Genomic DNA, 19,636 nt, shown 5'->3' on the forward strand with positions numbered 1-19,636 from the left:
TTGCAGTTTGTCCCCAGCCCTGGTTGGTCGTGCGGGTGGCAGCCACTCGATGTGTCCCTTTCACATCGATGTTTCTCTCTCTCTCTCTCTTCCTCTCTCTCCCTCCCACTCTATCTGTACAAAAAATGGAAAAATGTCCTCGGGTGAGGATAAAAAAAAAAAAGGAAAAGGTCTGGAAAGGTGGGACAGGGAAGAGATGTCAAAGGTGGATTTCTACTTTTTCCTCTATAAACATCTGTATTATCTCACCCTTTTGCAACAAGCATTTATTGTTTTAGTAATTTAAAAAAGAAACCATTTTAAACATATTACCAGACACTGTTACTATTTCTAAAATATCACACTTATAGTTAGTACAAAGAGATCATAGCAAAGTACCTCCCAAAACTTAAATTTAAAGCTCTATCCTCAGATATTTTTTTTTTTTTTTTTATCCTCACCCGAGGATATTTTTCCATTTTTTTGTACAGATAGAGTGGGAGGGAGAGAGAGAGAGAAACATCGACGTGAAGGGACACATCGAATGGCTGCCACACGCACGACCAACCAGGGCCGGGGACAAACTGCAACCGAAGTACGTGCCCTTAGTGGGAACCAAACCCAGGTCTCTCCGGACCGCAGGCCGACACTCTAACCGCTGAGCCAAACTGGCCAGGGCTATCCTCAGATATTAAAGAAGACTGAGAGACAGGACCATTAAGTGAAATGTGTAATCCTAAACTAAAATTAAAAGATACTGTTGGGCCCTGGCCAGTTTGGGTCAGTGGTTAGAGTATCAACCCAGAGACCAAAGAGTCACAAGTTCGATTCCTGATCATGGGTGCATACCTTGGTTGCAGGTTTAATCCCCGGACCAGGTCGGAGTAATGCAGGAGGCAGCCAATTGATGTTTTTGGGTTTTTTTTGGGTTTTTTTTATCTCTCCCTCCTTCCCACTCTTTTTTTCTTTTTAAATCAATGAAAAAATATCCTTGGGTGAGGATTAAAAAAAAAAATGACACCATTGAAATAACTGGCAAATATAAATATAAACTGTATATAAGGTCACAGTATTGTTATGTTAAATTGCCTGTATTTGATTACTATATATTAGTTATATAAGAGACTGATTGTTCTTAGGTAATACTATGAAATACTTAGGGTTGAAGGGTCATAACGTTCGCAACTTATACTCTCAAATGGTTTAGCCAAAAATAAACAAACATGTATATGTATATAAAAAAATAAAGCAAATGTAGCAAAATTCCAATTACTTATTAATCTATATGGGAATTCATTATACTATTACAACTTTTCTGCAAGTTTGAAATTTTTTCCAAATAAAAGGTTTTTTTCCCCCTAAAGAGTAGATCTCAGAAGAAAAAGGATTCTAAACCTGATTTTCAGTGATTCTAGGTATAAATGGTTCAGTTTCCAATATAAATAGTCTCTTAGGGTCTTAACATTAATTACCCTTAGTGCATTACAAAATAAGGTACTCAACAGTACTCTGAAAGAATGAACAGAAAGAATGAAGCTGGTCAATTTTTGATTCTAAAACCCAGGCTAGTCATATTTTGCTATCCGGAATATGACTATTCCAGCTTCTCTGCAAAAATTGACAATGCTTGTGGAACACTGAATATCGGGATCAAGAAAAATTATTATAATATCTGGTAAAGAGTAAATCATAATGAATTTCAGTTTTTTAAAGGGGAATAGATTAGCCCTAGCCGGTTTGGCTCAGAGATTAGAGTGTTAGCCCGTATCTCAATTGCGGTTTGTCCCTGGCCCTGGTCAGGGTCGTGCGGGAGGCAACCAATCAATGTGTCTCTCTCACAACCGTGTTTCTTGCTCTCTTCCTCCCTTACACTCTATCTGAAGATAAATGGAAAAATATCCTCAGGTGAGGATTGAAAAAAATATATTAATAAAATAAAGGGTAATAGATTAAGTGAATTAGTCAATAAAAGATAGCAGAAAAAATTGGGGAATGCCAAAGCTCACTAAGGAAATTAGGAAAGTATAATTGGTAATCTTGTATGTACAAAGTATTTTAGCCATCTGACCATTTATTAGGAAAACACAACTGTATCAACAGTTGCTTGATACCTTGCTAAAGAATAATGTATCAATAGAATGGTCTGCCTGAAATCTAGAAACGCAAGAGCAAAGAGGTTCTTGAAGAGGTATACTCTATCCTAAGTACTAGGAGAGTTCATGAGGCTTTCTATACTTTACCAGAAACTCTCCAAGTAATATTCTGGCCTCCCATGCAACTCAGTGGCCCAAAGAGTGTACCCTGACCTGTAGAACCATACCTCAATCACTACAAAGCTATTTCTCTCTTATAAAATAACAAAAATTTTGCCCTGGCCGGTTTGGCTCAGGCAGGGGTGGGCAACATCCAGACCCCGAAATCAATACCAGCTAACATCGCATGCCTCACCAAATTAGCCTGAGCAAATATAGCAGGCTAATTTTTAAGTTGATAATTTTGCATGGCCCATGAATGTTATAAATATCCAAATGGTGTCCTGGCCGGTTTGGCTCACCAGTTAGAGCATCAGCCTGCAGACCAATGAGTCACAGGTTCGATTCCAGTCAAGGACATAAGTCTCAGCTGTGATTCACCCTGGTCCAGGTCATGAGGAAGGCTCCCAGTAGATGTGTCCCTCTCACGTTGATATCTCTCTCTCTCTCTCTCCCCCTTTCCCTCTTTCTCCCTCCCTTTCTCCCACTCTATCTGAAGATGAATAGAAAAATATCCTCAGGTGAGGATTAAAAAATAATAATAATAAATCCAAATGGCCCTTGGCAGAAAAAAGGTTCCCAACCTCTGGCTCAGAGCATTGCCCTAAGGACTGGAGAGTCGAGGGTTCAATTCCTGGTCAAGGGCACATACCTAGGTTTAAGGTTCTATCCTGGTTGGGGTCCTGCAGGAGGCATGTCTCTCTAACATTGATGTTTCATGTTTCTCTCTCTCCCTTCCTCCATCCCACTCTATTTAGAAATCAATGGAAAAATATCCGGGTGGGGGGGGGGGGCGCTAACAAAAAAATTTTTTGATTCATGTACTATATGCAAAGCTACTAAATATCTAGACCATATGTGGAATCCAGTGATTACATTATGAGACTTTCTCCTAGTTGGCTTCCTATGGCATTTCTATCCCCAATGTAGCTAATGTGAATTATGAAAATTTTGAGAATTTACCCTCACAGCTTTGTTTTATTTAAAGATGCTAAAATATGTTTCCCACTTAATAAACTTTAGTTTTGCCACATTCACCATGCTTTTCATATCACGTATGTATGGTACCTTGTAAAGTATTGTTCTTTCAGGCTACATATTTCCATCCAATATTAATCCTAAATCTTAAATTCTCATAAAACCCTTTGCAGAAAATGCTATTACGATCCCCACTTTATAAATAAAGACACCAAGGCATAGAGTCATAACAAAACTTGCCCAGGTTAATAATGCTATTAAATAAAAGAGGTAAGATCCTAAACCGACAGTTATGGCTCCAGAGCCCAGAGGTTTAACTTTTTTGTGCCTTAGGCCATTTTGGCAGTCTGATGAAGCCTGTAGATGTCTTCTCAGCTTAATATTTTTAAATGTATAACGTAAAATAAAATATATTTGGTTACAAAGGAGACCAGTCACATTAGGGACCAAAAAAACCCAAATGTGTGATAATAGTAATATGCTTCTTAACAATCTAGTGGCGGATCTTATATCTACTGTAATTTCAATGTAACGATGAACATAACATTTTGAGATATCTACAATAACCACAATATATTATAAAAATATCTATGATTTGTAGTAGTAAAAACACAGGTACTGTTAATAGTTCTGTAGCTTGCTGTTTACATTAGTAATTAAAAGAAATGCTAACTTCTAGTTAGAGGTTAGTGACAAGGTAATTTTCCCAAGTTTATGGATGCTATCCATGTTAAGACCTCTACACTGTGTACTATAACAGTCCTCTCAACACTACAGTTTAAAAGGACCCATTCTGGGCCCTTCTCTCTTTCTACACTGGATCCTTTGATGATCCCATCCAGTCTAGTGGTTTTGAATATTACCTAAGTTGATGACTACAAAATTCATCTTTAGTATATACTTTTCCCCTGGACATCAATTCAACCTGAATGTCTAACAGGTATTTCAAACTCATCAAGTCTAAAACTAAATTCCTAATCTATTCTCCAAACTTGCTCTTCTTACAGTCATCCCTATAGTTGTTGAAAACAACTCAAATCTTTCTAACTGCTCATACCAAAAACCTTGGAATCATCCTTGGCTCCTCTCTCACATGCCAACAAATAATATAGGTTCGATCTTCAAAATATCCCCAGAATTCAACCATTTCTCATCGTCTCCTGTTACCACCTTGGTACAATTCACCTGCATCTTTCTCCTAGTTTACTAACTTCCCTACAAGTGCCCCCTGCTTCTACTATTGTTCCCTCTTACAAACTGAGTGATCCTTCTGAAGCTGAAAGCAAATCATGTCACTATTCTGTTGAAAGCTCTGGGAAAAATCTTTATAATAGCTCCACAGAGACCTGTGAAATCTGCACCCCACACCAACCCAATCTACTATTATTCTTTATTGTTCTCATTTCATTCTAGCCATACTGGGCAGAACTCACTAGGTGTGCCTCGGTGCCGTGGAACTATTTATTTCCCCTACTTAAAATGCTTTCCCACCAGGTATTAACATGGCTAACTCCCTCCCATTTAAGTCTTTGCCTGTATTTCAGTCTCAAAAAGGCTCACCTACTCTACTTCATTTTAACTTGCAATATTTTCCCCAGAAATTCTGGATCCCCCTTGCACTGCTCCATTTTTCAGAGCACTTACCTTTGAATTATATATTTATTGTTTACCACCCTTCACTAGTGGGTGCCTACAAGAGCAAAAGTTTGTTTGTTCTGTACACCCTCTAGTGCGCCTATGTTTAGCACAAAAATAAACATGTTTATGTTCAAAGAACAGTACTTCTATCACTGCAAAGGACTTGCCTGTCTCTAGAAGAGTTCCTTGAAGACTCTGACCGGCTCTAATTTGCAGTATCCTCCAACACCTGGCCCTAGGCCTGCCCAATAGCAGGTACCTAAAGCACAGATACTCAGGTGATCACAGTCATTTTCACCTGAAACACAATCCTACCTGCTACAGAGAAAAGCCAGGTCTTACAGCTGTGCTGAGTAAAGAGTGAGTACAAAACAAATACAGAACATCAGGTTCTAACTGTTAACTTCAAACTGAATTTACGTTTTGTGCCTCAATTCCTTCATGTATCTAAGAATCATGTCAAACTATCTAAAGTCGAAAAAGAGCCCTTGTCATTCCTTCCCCCAGCCTTGTCACCCCCTCAAGCCCACCTAATCTTATCGTGCTTGACTTAAAATCCTAACTCTTAAATTTCCCCTAATGACCCCAGCTAGAAACAATTACACGTGCCACATCCTGTGCCAAGTGCTCTTCACGCATTATTCTCATTCAATCCTCCCCAAAGCCCTATGAGGTTGCTATCATTATATACCTATTTCAAAGATGAGAAATCCAAGCTTAGAGAGATGAAGTCACTTGTCCAAGGTTCAACTAGTGTTCAAACCCAAGTTTGACTCTGAAGTCCTATTTCTTTAACCCTACACTAGACTGCTTTACTCTCTCCAATGGTATAGACACTAACTATCTTATACATACCACCTCATAGGGTTTGCTGTCACTTCACTTCTCTAGGCTTCAGTTTCTGCATCTGTAAAACAGGTGATAATGTTCAGGATGCCTACGAAGATCCCTTCCAGTTCTCATAGTATGATAGAAAACATTTTATAATTCTTTATACAGTCCAGGCAGGCCAGCACGCACACACGCGTGCACACACACACACACACACACACACTTTGGAACTTAGTCACTGTTAGCAATCTAAAGCAGTGAAAACAGAAAAGCAGTGAAAAAACTCTAAGACTTTGTGTAAAGCAATAAAACATTCTTGATCCCCCTATTCGTGTCTATCAAGATGCACTTGAGTCCATTTTTCCATATAGTATGAAAAAGTATGTTTTCCCCACAGAAATGTAAGAATGTGATCCTTAAAGCTTCTGGACTCCATCAAACAACCTGGAAAGGAACTGAAAGCAGGCACTTAGCCCATTCAGAGGCCACCATGTTACTTTATATAGGACAAGTGTTCAATAAGAGTTTTATTGAACCATGACCAACTTTTTTTTTTTCTTTTAGATTTTCCAAGCCCCAAACCAAAAGCCTATAACATGAGCTTTGTAATTCCACCAATGATTGTGCAGGAAATCAAAACAATCTAATTAAGGTACTTTTCGTCTATAAGAATCCATGAAAGGAGAAAGCCACGTTGACAAAACGTATTGCAAAGAGTTGGGTTTTGTTTTAGAAAGGTAGAATAATTATCTCTCTTTTTGGGCAGCCATAGCCAACAACACCCCAACAGAATCCTTCTGCGCTGGCCTTGAAACAAACAACTATCAAGTAAAATCCAGACATCTCTGGACCAAGGCGAAAAGATTTGGAAAAGGGTGGGGGAAAAAAAAAACAAAACAGAGCCAAAGGAGAACTAAGGTAAAATGTGTCCAAAAGAGGAAACCTATTGGTATCATTCTGGCCATAAAGGTAACAGTTTCACTCGAAACCCCTATCCGCGTTACGGTGTGGATGGCTGAGCACGGCTTTGTAAACAGTCATCTTGTGCGGCCGAAGGGGGGAAAGTGAATCCAGGCCGGAGAGAGTAAGGTCCCTGGGGTATCGCATACAGTGGCAGATACAGCCCTTAACAAAAATATTAAAATGTCCTAGGCTGGGGAAAAAAAAAAAAAAGACTATTGGGCAAAACGGTATTGCAGTTTTCTAGAATCTGTCTCCTTCGGGACTCCTCACACGAGTCCTGGATTTTAAGCGAGTCTTCCCTGGGAGCAGAACGTCGTCCATTTGGGGCGAGAGGCTCCTGTGACCGGGGGAGCAGAGCGTCCTTTCCAGAGCGTGCAGATCTCTTAATCGGGACGAGAACGTGTGCCCCTCCGAGGGCTTTCGCTTTCGGGCGGAAAAACCACCCCGGTGTCACCTCGCCATCGGGGCTCCACAACCCTCGCCACCATTACAGAACCGGGGCGCCCAAGGTGCAGAACCTGGAGCCGGAAGCACTCCGGGGCCAGGATCCAGTTCCAGGAGCCAAACCCAAGCCCGAGAGTGCAGCGCGGGCCCCTCCGCGGCCCCGGGCCGAGCGACGCGCGCTAGGCCCTTCCGGTCAGAGCCGCCGTTACCAGGAGGCCGGGTGACGGGTCGAGCTTCCACCCGAGCCCGGGGATTCGCGGCCTACCCTCGCCGGTGCCCTCTGGCCGAGTCGGGCACCGGCAGCTCCTCCGCCTCGGCCTCTTCGCCTGCAGCGCGGCCTGAGCGGGCCGCGGGGAGCCAGAGGAGCCCTCCCAGCCGCGGGCAGGCCGGGTCGGTGCAGACGCGGCGGCGGCGGAGGCCGTGGCCGCCCCTCCCCCACCGGCCCGGCCCAACCGCCGCTGCAACGCGAGGAGCGGCGCCAACGCCGGGCCCAACCGCCGGCCCGCCGCGGCCCGGGAGAGGCGGCGGCGCGGGCCTGCTCCCCACGCCGCCTGCGCGAGTCCACCACAGGCCCGTTACTCCTCGCGCCGGCCCGCGCCGCCGCCCGTCAGGATGCGCCGCCCCGGGCTCGGGCTGAGGCGGTCGATGGCAGCGGGAGGCCGCGGAGCTGATACTTACTCAGGGGTCGGGTGCTCGGGGTCGTAGAAATCTCCCATCTTCGGAGGCGGCTGCGGCGGCAGCTGCTTCATCTGGAGCGGCTGAGGCAGCGACGCGAGCCCCCTCCCCGCGGCAGGGCGACGGGAGGGAGGGGAGGGGAGGAGGCCGCTGGTGCGACCGCGGCGGCGGCGGCGGCGGCGGCGGCAGGGGCGGCCCGTGTCGCTAGCTCGCTCCCTCCCTCCAGCGCCCTCCCGCCCGCCGCGCTCTCCCCCACCCTCTCGCTCCGGGAGCGACGCGCTCCCCGCCCGCCCCTCAGCCGCGCTGGCCCGGCCCCTTAAAGAGACACGCCGGAGCCGCGCCAGTCGGAGCGCCCGCAGCTGCAGGGCGAACCCAGGCTGGCGCAGGCGCGGCTGGGCGCAGCCGGCCGAGCGGTCCGACCCTGCGTGCGGCTTCCCGGAACGGTAACCCCGGGCCCGAGCACCGTAGGCCGGTCCCGGACGGAGGGTGGCGGCGCCGCGACCTCTCTCCCTCCGGCCCTGCGAGGCGGTCCGGGTGGAGGCGTGAGCCAGCCGGCCGGCCTCAGAGTTGGTGGCCGGCGACGTCGGGACAAGTGCCCGAACCCACCGGGGCACTAGCCTTCCTGCCCCGCCACCCTCGAAGACCTGCCCCCCGGAGCAGCGGAGTGCGCAGCGGCGCCGAGGGCCTGCCCCCGGCTCTGAGGTAACGCGCTGGCCGCGCCGGCCCTCGCCCCCCGCCATTGTTTCTCCCCGGCGCGGCTCCCCGGCGCCCTTCATCACGCCCCACGCCGAGCGCCCGGGACGCGCCTCCGCCCTCGCCGTCTCCAGCCTGCACCCCGGCCCTGGAGCTGCGGCCCCGCTCTCGGTTCGTGGGCCTTAGGGGAGGAACAGGAGCGGTCAAGCCTGGCGAACCCTCGGGGCGCGGAGCGCTCGGCGCTCGCGGGCTGAACTTCTTTGTGGGTTCTGTCCCACGGAAAGTTCGAGCCCGGTTCGACCCGCAGGCAGTTGGACGGAGGTACGTGTTAGGCACTGAAGGCTGGTGTGCCCACCCGCCCCCTCCACCCGCACGTTCAAATCCCAGTTCCCAAGACGGGGTGTTGGGAGGCGATGGGCCCGTGTACGGGAGACCCCGTGGCCGCGCGACGGGACAGCGGAACCGGGGCCGGGCCCTGGCGGAGCTCGCCGGTGGCACCGGGGTCTGGGCTGGCAGCTCCCGAGCGGGAGACAGACCGCCCTGTTTGTGGTGCCCCCGCCTGCCGTCTGGTGTTCCAAGGTCCGAGCTGAAACAGTGTGTCGCAACTACCAAACGCGATCTGAGAGAACAAACATCCTTTACTAGCCCATCTTTATGTCTTATATACGTGTGTGTGCTGTACGTGAACGCACCGACACATGTGGGCTGACAAGGTCTGTTAGTGCTCGAGTAACATGGGTCTTCCCGGGGGTTACGCACGCTGGCGTGCGTGCGCGTGCGCGTGCGCCCAGGTCCAGTGACCGTCCGTGGGCTCCCTGGGTTCTGGTCTCCCGTGGCCACTTGTTGCAGACCGTGAATGTTAACCCAATTTCTCTGCTTTTTCTCATGGCGACATGGACATGAGAATGTTAATGTGAATAGGTCCTCTCACTGTTAACAGGATTCAATTAGGATAATATTTGTAAAGCCTGAAAGCTTCAATAAATGTTGGCACTTCTTCAGACATAGTGCAGTGGTTAACAGCTGGCACTGCTTGGCATCGTATACCAGCACTGCCACTTTCTAGCTTTGTGACATTGGGCAAGGTTACTTTTCATGCTCATAGTGCCTCATCCATAAAATAGGGTTATTATCCATGGCACAGAGGACATTGAACTAAACTAAAATAAACTAAAATAAACATGCTTGTCCAATGTCTCTCATTGAGTCAGTGTCCAGTAAGCGTTATCTTTCAGGCTTTGAAAAAATAGATTGGGACCCTGTGCCTTAGATGCCACACAGGCCATTGGGAGCCACTTGATACTAGACAAATAGTAAAAGGCTGTTTTAATTTTCGGTGGAAGTGACTGAAACAATGTAAGTATGAGGTGATAAACGGAGATGAATGAGAAAAAAGCAGTCAAGTATAGGTTTCCTGTTGACTGGAATTGAACCTGACGGTCTGCAGGCTGACACTCCAGCCACTGAACCAAACCCATCAGGGCTCCACTGATTTTTAAAGAGAGGAAGGGGGGGAGAGAGAGAGAGAAACATCAATTGGCCACCTCCTGCATGCACCCCACTGGAGATTTGGCCCACAACCTGGGCATGTGCCCTGACCTGGATAAAACCAGCAACCTCTCGGTGCATGGGTCAACACTCAACCAATGAGCCACACCCACCGGGCCCTATTTTCTTAATAACAAAGGAAACAGTTCACTTGCAAGAGGTGGTGCAGTTGGACTCCATAATACCTGGTCTTAAGATAGCATTAGTCTGGTTAGAACCCACTACAGTAAGCATATAACCATGGGGGTTAATGGGAAATATGAAGCCCCAAACATAAGTAAATAAACCAGGTTTTTTACAGGCAAGATTGTTGGAAGATTGAGTACTATTAAAAGCCCTCATCTATATTTATGCTAGGGGTTCTTTGTACACATTTTAAAATCAAAGAGAATGCATCCTTGGAACACGTACTTGGGCCTGTCTCTTGATCAAAGCTGTGGAGTAATTTGGTCTTTAGCCTGTAATTATTAGATACTGACTGTCTCCTACTTTCTAAAGCCTTCTGCAAATGTTGATGTAAGGACGTCCAAACCTGTAGAGGATTTTTATGAGTTTATTTGAACCAAACTGACAACATTTGCCAGGAAACAGGGTCCCTAATATTCCAGAGAGTAACAGTTTTGCAGTTTTTTTATGCATTTCAAATTTAATGGGGGAATGTAAGGAAACTTACATGAAGGTGGGAGGAAGCAAAGTGGGGAGTGGATTACAGGAGAGTTAACAAAATTAGGAGCACTCTTGAGGATGGTTACAGTTTATTTGAAAGGTGTGTTAACCTAGACTCTCAGAAACAATGGACAGGGATTGCTTAAGGCAAAGATAAACCTTTTACTAATATGTTATATGCTTGGGGCATGACTACCCACCATGAGCTGCCCAGTGAGAAATTTATGATCAGATCACCCTGTGAGGTTACTTTCCATAGAACCCTTTTTTCATCCACATACGTTGGAAAGAAAAACGTCAAGTCTTAAAGTGAAACATAAGAGGCATCCCCTTCCTAGAGTATTAAAAACCATAAAAATTTTTTTAAGAACCTTCATAATTGTTCCTGCCATTATTATTGCCTCCTGTTAGCTCTAACTACTCTCATCCCAGGGAACATTATGGTAGCCAGTAATGACTGAAACAAAGTTAACTTGGGCATCTCTTGCCTTAGGGGAGACAGAAGGCCAAAGGTTGGATGTTGCCCATAGTTAGGCTCAAGGTACCTGGTAAAGGGATAAGTAAAAAAAAATATGGTGATTCCCTGAGCACTTTCTGCAAAACTAGTATTTGCAAACAAAAATTTTTTTTTTGGTATGTGCCCCTAGTGGGAACCAAACCCTGGACTCTGGTCTGCAGGCTAATGCTCCAACCACTGAGCCGAACTGGCCAGGGCACAAACAAAATTTTTGAGATAATATATTGAGAGACAGTTCTTAGAACTGACACAACACAGAAACAATAAAATAAAGACACTGAGGTCCTCTGAGGTGACTTTTTTCAATGTGCTCAGGCCAAAGCTATGTTGCCTCAATTGGGAAACTGGCTGAGTCTCTAGGAAAGACAGAAAAGGTTGTTCCTCCTTGAAGCCACAGCTAGAGATGAGTGAGGCAGCTACTCCTGCTCACTCACTCTTGCCTCTTCCCGTCCCATTCTTCACCAGATCCTTCCCCCAAGTGAGGATTGTCAGAGTGCTGGTTGTGCTCCTCAAGAGATGCCAATGTGCCCTGGCCGGTTTGGCTCAGCAGTTAGAGCGTCCGCCTGCGGTCCAGAGAGACCTGGGTTTGGTTCCCACTAAGGGCACGTACCTCGGTTGCAGTTTGTCCCCGGCCCTGGTTGGTTGTGCGGGTGGCAGCCACTCAATGCGTCCCTTTCACATCGATGTTTTTTTCTCTCTCTCCCTCCCACTCTACCTGAACAGAAAAAAAAAAAAAAAAAAAAAGAGATGCCAGTGTGAGAGAGAGAAGCAAGCTGCAGGCCTAGGACTCCAAGTTCCTTGCTTTGCCAAGAGGGGGCATGATTGACAGTAGCAACAAGGCCAGTGTGGGCAATGTGAGCAAGTCAGTGTGGAAGACCATGGTTCTACCCACATACACCCTCACCTCTCAAAGTCAGGACCATTCCCTTATAAATTTAGATACATGAGGCTTGCCCAACCGGTGTGGCTCAGTGGGTGTGTCGACCCATGCAACAAGAGGTCCCAGGTTCTCCCTGGCTCAGTGGTTAGAGCATCACCCCGCAGACAAATGAGTCTCGGGTTTGATTCTGGTCAAGGGCACGTACTTCAGTTGCGGTTCATCCCTGGCTCTGATCTGGTCCTGCAGGAGGCAACCTGTAGATGTGGCTCTATCACATCAATGTTTATCTGTCCTTCCCTCCCTCCCACTCTATCTCATAATAAGTAGAAAAATATCCTCGAGTGAGAAATTTAAAAAAAAAGCACCCTGGCCGGTTTGGCTCAGCAGTGAGAGTGTCAGCCCGCGGACCAGAGAGTCCCGGGTTCAGTTCCCACTAAGGGCACGTACCTTGGTTGCAATTTGTTCCCCGCCCCTGTTGGGGTCGTGTGGGTGGCAGCCACTCTATGTGTCTCTCTCACATAGATGTTTCTCTCTCTTCCTCCCTCTCTCCCTCCCGCTCTATCTGAAGATAAATGCAAAATGTCCTCAGGTGAGGATTAAAAAAAAAAGAGGTCGCAGGTTTGATTCCTGGTCAGGGCACATGCCCAGGTTGTGGGCCAAATCCCCAGTGAGGGACATGCAGGAGGTGGCCAATAGATGTTCTCTCTCATCGATGTTACCATCTCTCTCTCCCTCTCCCTTCCTCTCTCTCTAAAATCAATATAGAAAAAAATTTTTTTTAAAAGAGATACATACCCTGGCCTGTTTGGCTCAGCAGTTAGAGTGTCGGCCTGTGGTCCAGGGAGACCCGGGTTCGGTTCCCACTAAGGGCACGTACCTCAGTTGCAGTTTGTTCCCTGCCCTGGTTGGTCATGCGGGTGGCAGCCACTCCATGTGTCCCTTTCACGTCGATGTTTCTCTCTTTCTCCCTCCCTCTCACTCCCTCCAACTCTATCTGAACAAAAAATGGAAAAATGTCCTCTGGTGATGATAAAAAAAAAAAAAAGATACATGAGGCTCAAAAATTGAAAGTTATTTTAGGTATAATCAGAAAGTCATCATCATTTAAATTGTTATTTTAACTGTTCTATACAAATCTATCACATTCTTTGGCCCTGGAATTCCTTGGTATGGGGTGGAGGGGTAGTATAATTACAACAGTTTTATTCATTTAATTTGCATATCTCAACAAAGGAGGGATCTAGAAAATAATACATGACCTCCATTGAGCCCTATTACATACATTGGTTGTATTATTAACACCTTCCTTACTGCTTTGTTAACTGAATTTCTTTGCATAACACTGTATACATCTTCCCAACTCAAAAATTCATTGCAGGCAGAAGTATTATTGTCTCTCTTTCATATTTTATAGTGTCTCACCCTGTATGTGCCAGGTGTTTATTAACCACTTTGCTTTTTTTGAAAACCTTTTTTTTAAATTATTATTATTATTATTTATCCTCTCTTGAGGACATTTTTCCATTTTTTTATTCAGACAGAGTGGGAGGGAGGGAAAGAGAGAGAGAGAGAGAAACATCGACATGAAAGGGACACATGGAGTGGCTGCCTCCCGCAGGACCCAACCAGCGCACGACCCAACCAGAGCCGGGAACAAACCACAACCAAGGTATGCGCCCTCAGCGGGAACTGAACCCGGGTCTCTCCGGACCCCAGGTCGACGCTCTAACCGCTGAGCTCAAACCGGCCAGGGCTTTTGAAAACCTTTTTTAAATCTTTTTCTTTTAGAAATTCTTAAAGTGTTCACATGGATTTTTTCAGTCAAGACTAGCTTGTTGAGGCTAACAAGCTGCTGATACCCAGTCTCGTTTCATTAGCTGTTTCACAGAGCTTCAAAGTGCTGACTTAACACTCAAGTATTTAGGAATATTGTTGTTATGGGGTTTTTTTTCTTTCTTTTTTATTATTTTATTTTTATTTCTGGTACTTTTAGTGAATTTTATCAAGGAATAGTTATCATAGTCTGCAAAATTTAGTAAATTTTTTTTGAAGGTGAGCTTAATGGCAAAATGCATAAAAGATCTTTATTCACTATGTAGGATACTTGGGTATTTCCCATCCTTTGGTAAGCTGAGAGTTTTCATTTACTAGTGGTTGCCTCAGTTTTATCAAGGCAAAAATTAGTAAAATATAGGACACTTCCTACAATATTAAAAGCTCCCTTGTTGTTGTTAATGGCATATGATTCTTCTACTTTATGGTCCTCTTCTAGCATAACACTGGATGGCTAGGGCAAAAGATTAAAGGAAGTTTATTCCACATCATTTTTCTGCTGTTCCTCAAATCTTTTTACTAAATTTGATACAAATTTCTCTGTTTCTTGGTAATATAGCTTTGTAATAACATTATTCATAAATAGAATCTGTAATAAGGTCCATCTAACTTAGTGTTTTTAACCAGTATTTCATCTAGTCCAGTCAGAATGTTCCATTTTCTTCTTTCAAGTTCTTTTTCTTTTAATCCTCACCCAAGGACATTTTTCCATTTTTTGTTTGTTTGTTCAGATAGAGTAGGAGGGAGAGAGAGGAAGAGAGAGAGAGAAACATCAACATGAAAGGGACACATCGAGTGGCTGCCACCCGCACGACCCAACCAGGGCCGGGGACAAACTATAACCAAGGTACATGCCCTTAGCGGGAACTGAACCCGGGTCTCTTTGCACCACAGGCCGACACTCTAACCGCTGAGCCAAACTGGCCAGGGCTTCTTTTAAGTTCTTAATGTTATTACGTGTTAAGGAGTAAAAGCCCTCAAATATTCATGAAAAGCATAAAATTCAGCTACTATCTCTCACTTTTGGTGTCAGAATGTTATATGCATTAAAAGACATGCAACTATTTTGAAAATGACACATTTACTGAGCTTCTGTTTTGTTGCAGGGCTAGGCATTTGGACCGCCAACCCAGTGGAATGAGCATTGTCCCACAGACTGAGAGGTCCCAGTTCAGTTCCCAGTCAGGGCACATGCCTGGGTTATAGGCTCGATCCCCAGTAGGGGGCATGCAAGAGGCAGGCAACTGATGGATGTTTCTAACCCTTACTGTCTCTCTAAAAAAAAAAAATCAATGAAAACATATTTTAAAAATAAATAAAATAGAATTTCCATCGCTTCCAACATAGACATTTCAAACATACTCTAGTGTAGTTCAAAAGAGAATAACAGACTGAACCAAAAATGTTATTTTAACAGTGGTGTCCTGGCCTGGCCAGTGTGGCTTCGTGGCTAGAGCATCCACCTGCAAAATGAAGAGTTGAGGGTTGGATTTTTGATCGGGGGCAGGTATCTCAGTTATAGGTTTGATCCCAGCCCTAATTGGGGCAGTGCAGGAGGCAACCAATCTATGTGTTTCTCCCCGCCCCTTTCCTTCTCCCTCCCACTCCCTCCTTCCCTTCCACTCTCTAAAAATCAATGGAAGAATGTTCTCAATCAAAATTACAACTAAACTACAGAACAGCCTTTATTCAAAATCACCTGAAATCAAGCTGAATGAAAGTCCTACAATGAAATTAAATAAGCCACATTGAGACTGGTAGGAGATCTTAATTCCTGGTGGAGGCACAGTCGGGCTGGTCCCACACACACGTGTGGCAGATAAAAATCAGGAGGGATACCTCGGCTGTGAAGGTCCTCCCTGAGGAGTGAGGTGTCCCCGTCTCACACCAGGCCTCCAGCTCAGGGTTCCAGTGCCAGGAAGAAAAGTCCTATAACTTCTGGCTGTAAACTGAGGGTGAAGGAGGCCGAGGCTGCTGGAGTCCCAGGCAGCTTCTCTTAGAGGGCCTGCGCACGGACTTACTCAGACCTGCCCCCTCTGAGCTCCAATGTGGAGGGGAGGCAGCTTGAAAGGCACTAGAGACATACAGAGAAGAACTGAGTTGTTTGGCATCAGGGCGAGGGCTGGAGAGGCAGCTTTCTCCTGGACAGACATGCTAGTGGGGGCCTTTGTTCCTTTGGTGAGCCCTTCCCCCATGAGGCAGGCAGACGGTGTCATATCTGGGACTCCAGCAACCTGCCTCACACTGTTTGCCCTGCCCTGCCCTGGTGATTCTCTGATGCTCTGCCCCCCAAACTCTCAGGCCCACCCAAGCTGTTCCTAGTGGCTTTACCATAAGAATGGCCTGTCTTGGCTCCTGTTTCAGATTTTCCTAAATTCTCTCCAAAAAGCAGCATCTGGCCTCAGCGAGCCCCATACCTCTCACTAAGTGGCACTAGGAACAGCCAGCCTTGGTTCACAACTTGGCTTTGCCTGGGTACCTCCAAGCCCAGCACAAGAAGTAGCCACCTGCATATCGCTTTGTAGCTTATACCTGGTGACCCTGGGTAGAACACAGGCAGTGGCTAACCTTCTCAGAGCCAGGGCACCCAGTGGACAATGTCAGACCACAGTGAAGCACCACCAGCCAACCACTTACACAAGCCACACACTCAAGGAGTGGACTCAATGGGTACCAGAGCCCTGCTGAAGTAAGTCTTGCTCTGTGTGGTGGGCCTCTGCTCAGCTAGTCTTCCAAGGTAGTCAGAGGTCAGTGGTCAATGGTCACAGCCAGTCCTTGAAGCTCATCAGCCTGAGTAAATCTCTCCCATTGACATGCCAACAGCAATCAAGACTCAATTACAACAGAAAGGTAGACAGTCCATACAAGGGGTGCACGTTGAGCATATACCTGGGGTGACCAGGGAGGTTGTGCCACCCTACAGGACACCTACTACGACAGACCACCCCAGGAAGCCTAGGAGACATAGCAACTCTACCTAATACATAGAAACAAACAAAGGGAGGCAGCCAAAATGAGGAGACAAAGAAACATGTCCCAAATGAAAGAAGAGAACAAAACTCCAAGAAAGAACTAAACGAAATGGAGATAAGCAGTCTAACAGATGCAGAGTTCAAAACACTGCTTGTAAAGATGATCAATGAACTTAGTGAGGGCCTCAAGAGCATAAAAAAGACCAGTCAGAAATGAAGGATACACAGTCAGAAATGAAGGAGGCACTAACTGAGATAATAGTAGAGTAGGCAAAGCGAAACAGCAAACCACCAATTTGTAATATAAGGAAGAACAAACACCCAATCAGAAAAGCAAAAAGAATCCAAGAAAATAAGAATAGTGTAAGGAGCCTGTGGGACAACTTCAAGCATACCAACATTGCATCATGGGGGTGCCAGAAGGAGAAGAGAGAGCACAAGAAATTGAAAACCTATTTGAAAAAATGATAAAACTTTCCTAACTTGTGTTTCCTAAACAGACACACAAGTCCTGGAAACACAGAGATTCCCAAAGAAGATGAACCCCAAGAGGCCCACACCAAGACACATCATCAAAATGCAAAAGGTTCAAGGTAAAGAGAGAATCTTAAAAGCAGCAAGAGAAAAACAGTTAATTACCTACAAGGGAACTCCCATTAGACTGTCACCTGATTTCTCAAAAGAAACTTTGGCTCAGCCACTATGGCCAGTGGTTGAACTAGAAGAAAAAGTGGATAAGTTAACCGTTATAGTGCAGCTTTTAATACACCTGAAAATAGTAGATCTTGCAGATAAGAATCAGAAGATATTGGCAACATAATTAAGAAGACTGAATTAATATATATAAAGTTGCTGAACAGTTAGAGCATTCATATCTTTTTAATGCACATGTGGAAAATTTATGACAACTGACCATATATAAATCTATATAATAATTCTCAACAAATTTCAAATGATTGAAGTGATACAGGCCATATTCTCTGACCACCATGCAATTAAGTTAGAAAAATCACTAACAAGCAGGGAAATACATTTGAATATTCAAAAGCACATTTGTAAATAACTCTTGTTTTAAAAAAAACACCAAACCATAATGGGAATCACAAAATAATTGGAATTAAATAATGAAATAACTGAAATAGCAAAATTGTAGAATATTGCTAAAGCAGTAATTAGAGGGAAATTTAGAAATTTAAATGCTTATGTTATAGGAAAAAGAAAATTAACAAATTCTATGTCTAACAAAAATAATGGACAATTTGGTGCCAATAAATTTGAAAATTCTAAGATAATACAAATTATCAAAACTGACTCAGTGAGAGATAGAAAACCTATTTGGTCCTACAACCATTAAAAAATGAGTCAGCCTTGGCTAGTGTGGCTCAGAGGTTAGAGTCTCAGCCTGTGCACTGAGGGTTGCGGGTTTGATTTCTGGTCAAGGGGACATACCTGGTTTGAAGTTTTGATTCCTGGCCCTGGTCTGGGCAAGTGCAGGAGGCAACCAGTTGATGTGCCCCTTTCACATCGATGTTTTTCTCTCTCCCTTCCTCTCCCTCCTGCTCTATCTGAACAAAAAATGGGGAAAATGTCCTCGGGTGAGGACAAAAAACAAAACAAAACAAACAAAAAAAAGAAATTGCAGAGTTTTCATAGACATTATCTTGCATGATCTTTTTAGCAGAGGTAGGCAATAACAGCTGCTGACCCCAGAGTGGTGGCACATGGAATTGTATGGGGTTCTCACACCCTGTATTCCTTTTTCAAGTAGCCGGCCACATACACTGGCCACATTCTCTATGCTCTCAGCCTCTTTGGGAGCTTTACAGATCCCTCCTCCAGCCCCTCTCACCTTCTGCAGGAGAAAGCCAGGGCATAGCCCTATAGCAGAGAGTGTTCTTCCACTCTTGCCATCTCTGCCCTTGCTATCAATCCCAAATTCAAGAACAATATTATCTATTCCATACACACTCAACTTCAGCTTCCTAATGCTTTTTAGAAATTTTTTTTCTGGACAGAGCAGATTCTCCATCAAGGAACTTGTAATACAGTTTTAAAATCAGTGTCTTACAAGCCATTTAGTTATCGATTTACAAATTATGGCTTGCTCTTGAGGTGAGCCCCTTCCCTGCATGCAAGACTCCCTCTTTTTTCTTCCAGCCTTTGGGGATATATTTCTGCAAATGGGGCCCCTTTCCTTTTATTGTTGAGCCACTGAGCTGGTAGAAATGTTATCTGCTCATAGATAGGTTGTTTTCTTAATAAAAATATTATTTCTAAATTAAATGTTATTTTTGTTAATAAAAGCAATTCAAATTTGATAGAAAAATTAATGTGTGAATATCTATGTATATGATATAATTTTCAAATGATAAGTTTTCTACAACTGCTTTTATAGAATCACAGGATTTATTTATTTTAAAGTTAATAAATTTTTATTTAAGGAATTTCACATGTTCTGAGTCCTTTCACACACTGCCTTAGTTCCTCCTGAGTTTGATTCTTAATCCCTTTTTTTGCTCAATCCCGTTCTCATTTCAGTTAGTGCTATATAACAGGAATAGAGATGATCCTGTGGTCACAAACTGTCTTGTCACTAGTAACATAGAAAGATTAGCTAGACAAAGGACATCTGCAAGACTCCAGAGATCTAAGACAGCTATGTAAAATCTCACTGATTATCATAGCTATTGCAAAATCACATATAGCTTGTGTTATATTTATATTGGACAGTGCTGATCTAGGCAATGAAAATAAGTAAGGGTTAAGA

At 44.8% G+C, this 19,636-nt stretch overlaps 1 protein-coding gene across 2 annotated transcripts in view; it reads right to left on the minus strand.

Annotated features, from left to right (window-relative positions):
- SETD2 (SET domain containing 2, histone lysine methyltransferase) overlaps positions 1 to 8,003 on the minus strand; it is a 107,145-nt gene extending 99,142 nt beyond the window's left edge. For both annotated transcript variants that reach the window (XR_004960178.1, XM_036267207.1), the window contains exon 1: positions 7,764 to 8,003. Coding sequence is in view for 1 of the 2 variants with exons in the window: in XM_036267207.1 (XP_036123100.1) it covers positions 7,764 to 7,834 (71 nt within the window). In the remaining variant the exon portion in view is untranslated. The remainder of the gene's footprint in view (positions 1 to 7,763) is intronic.
- Between the last annotated feature and the right edge of the window lie 11,633 nt (positions 8,004 to 19,636).

The sequence above is a fragment of the Molossus molossus genome, unplaced genomic scaffold (genome assembly GCF_014108415.1).
Source record: "Molossus molossus isolate mMolMol1 unplaced genomic scaffold, mMolMol1.p scaffold_m16_p_18, whole genome shotgun sequence".
NCBI lineage: Eukaryota > Metazoa > Chordata > Mammalia > Chiroptera > Molossidae > Molossus > Molossus molossus.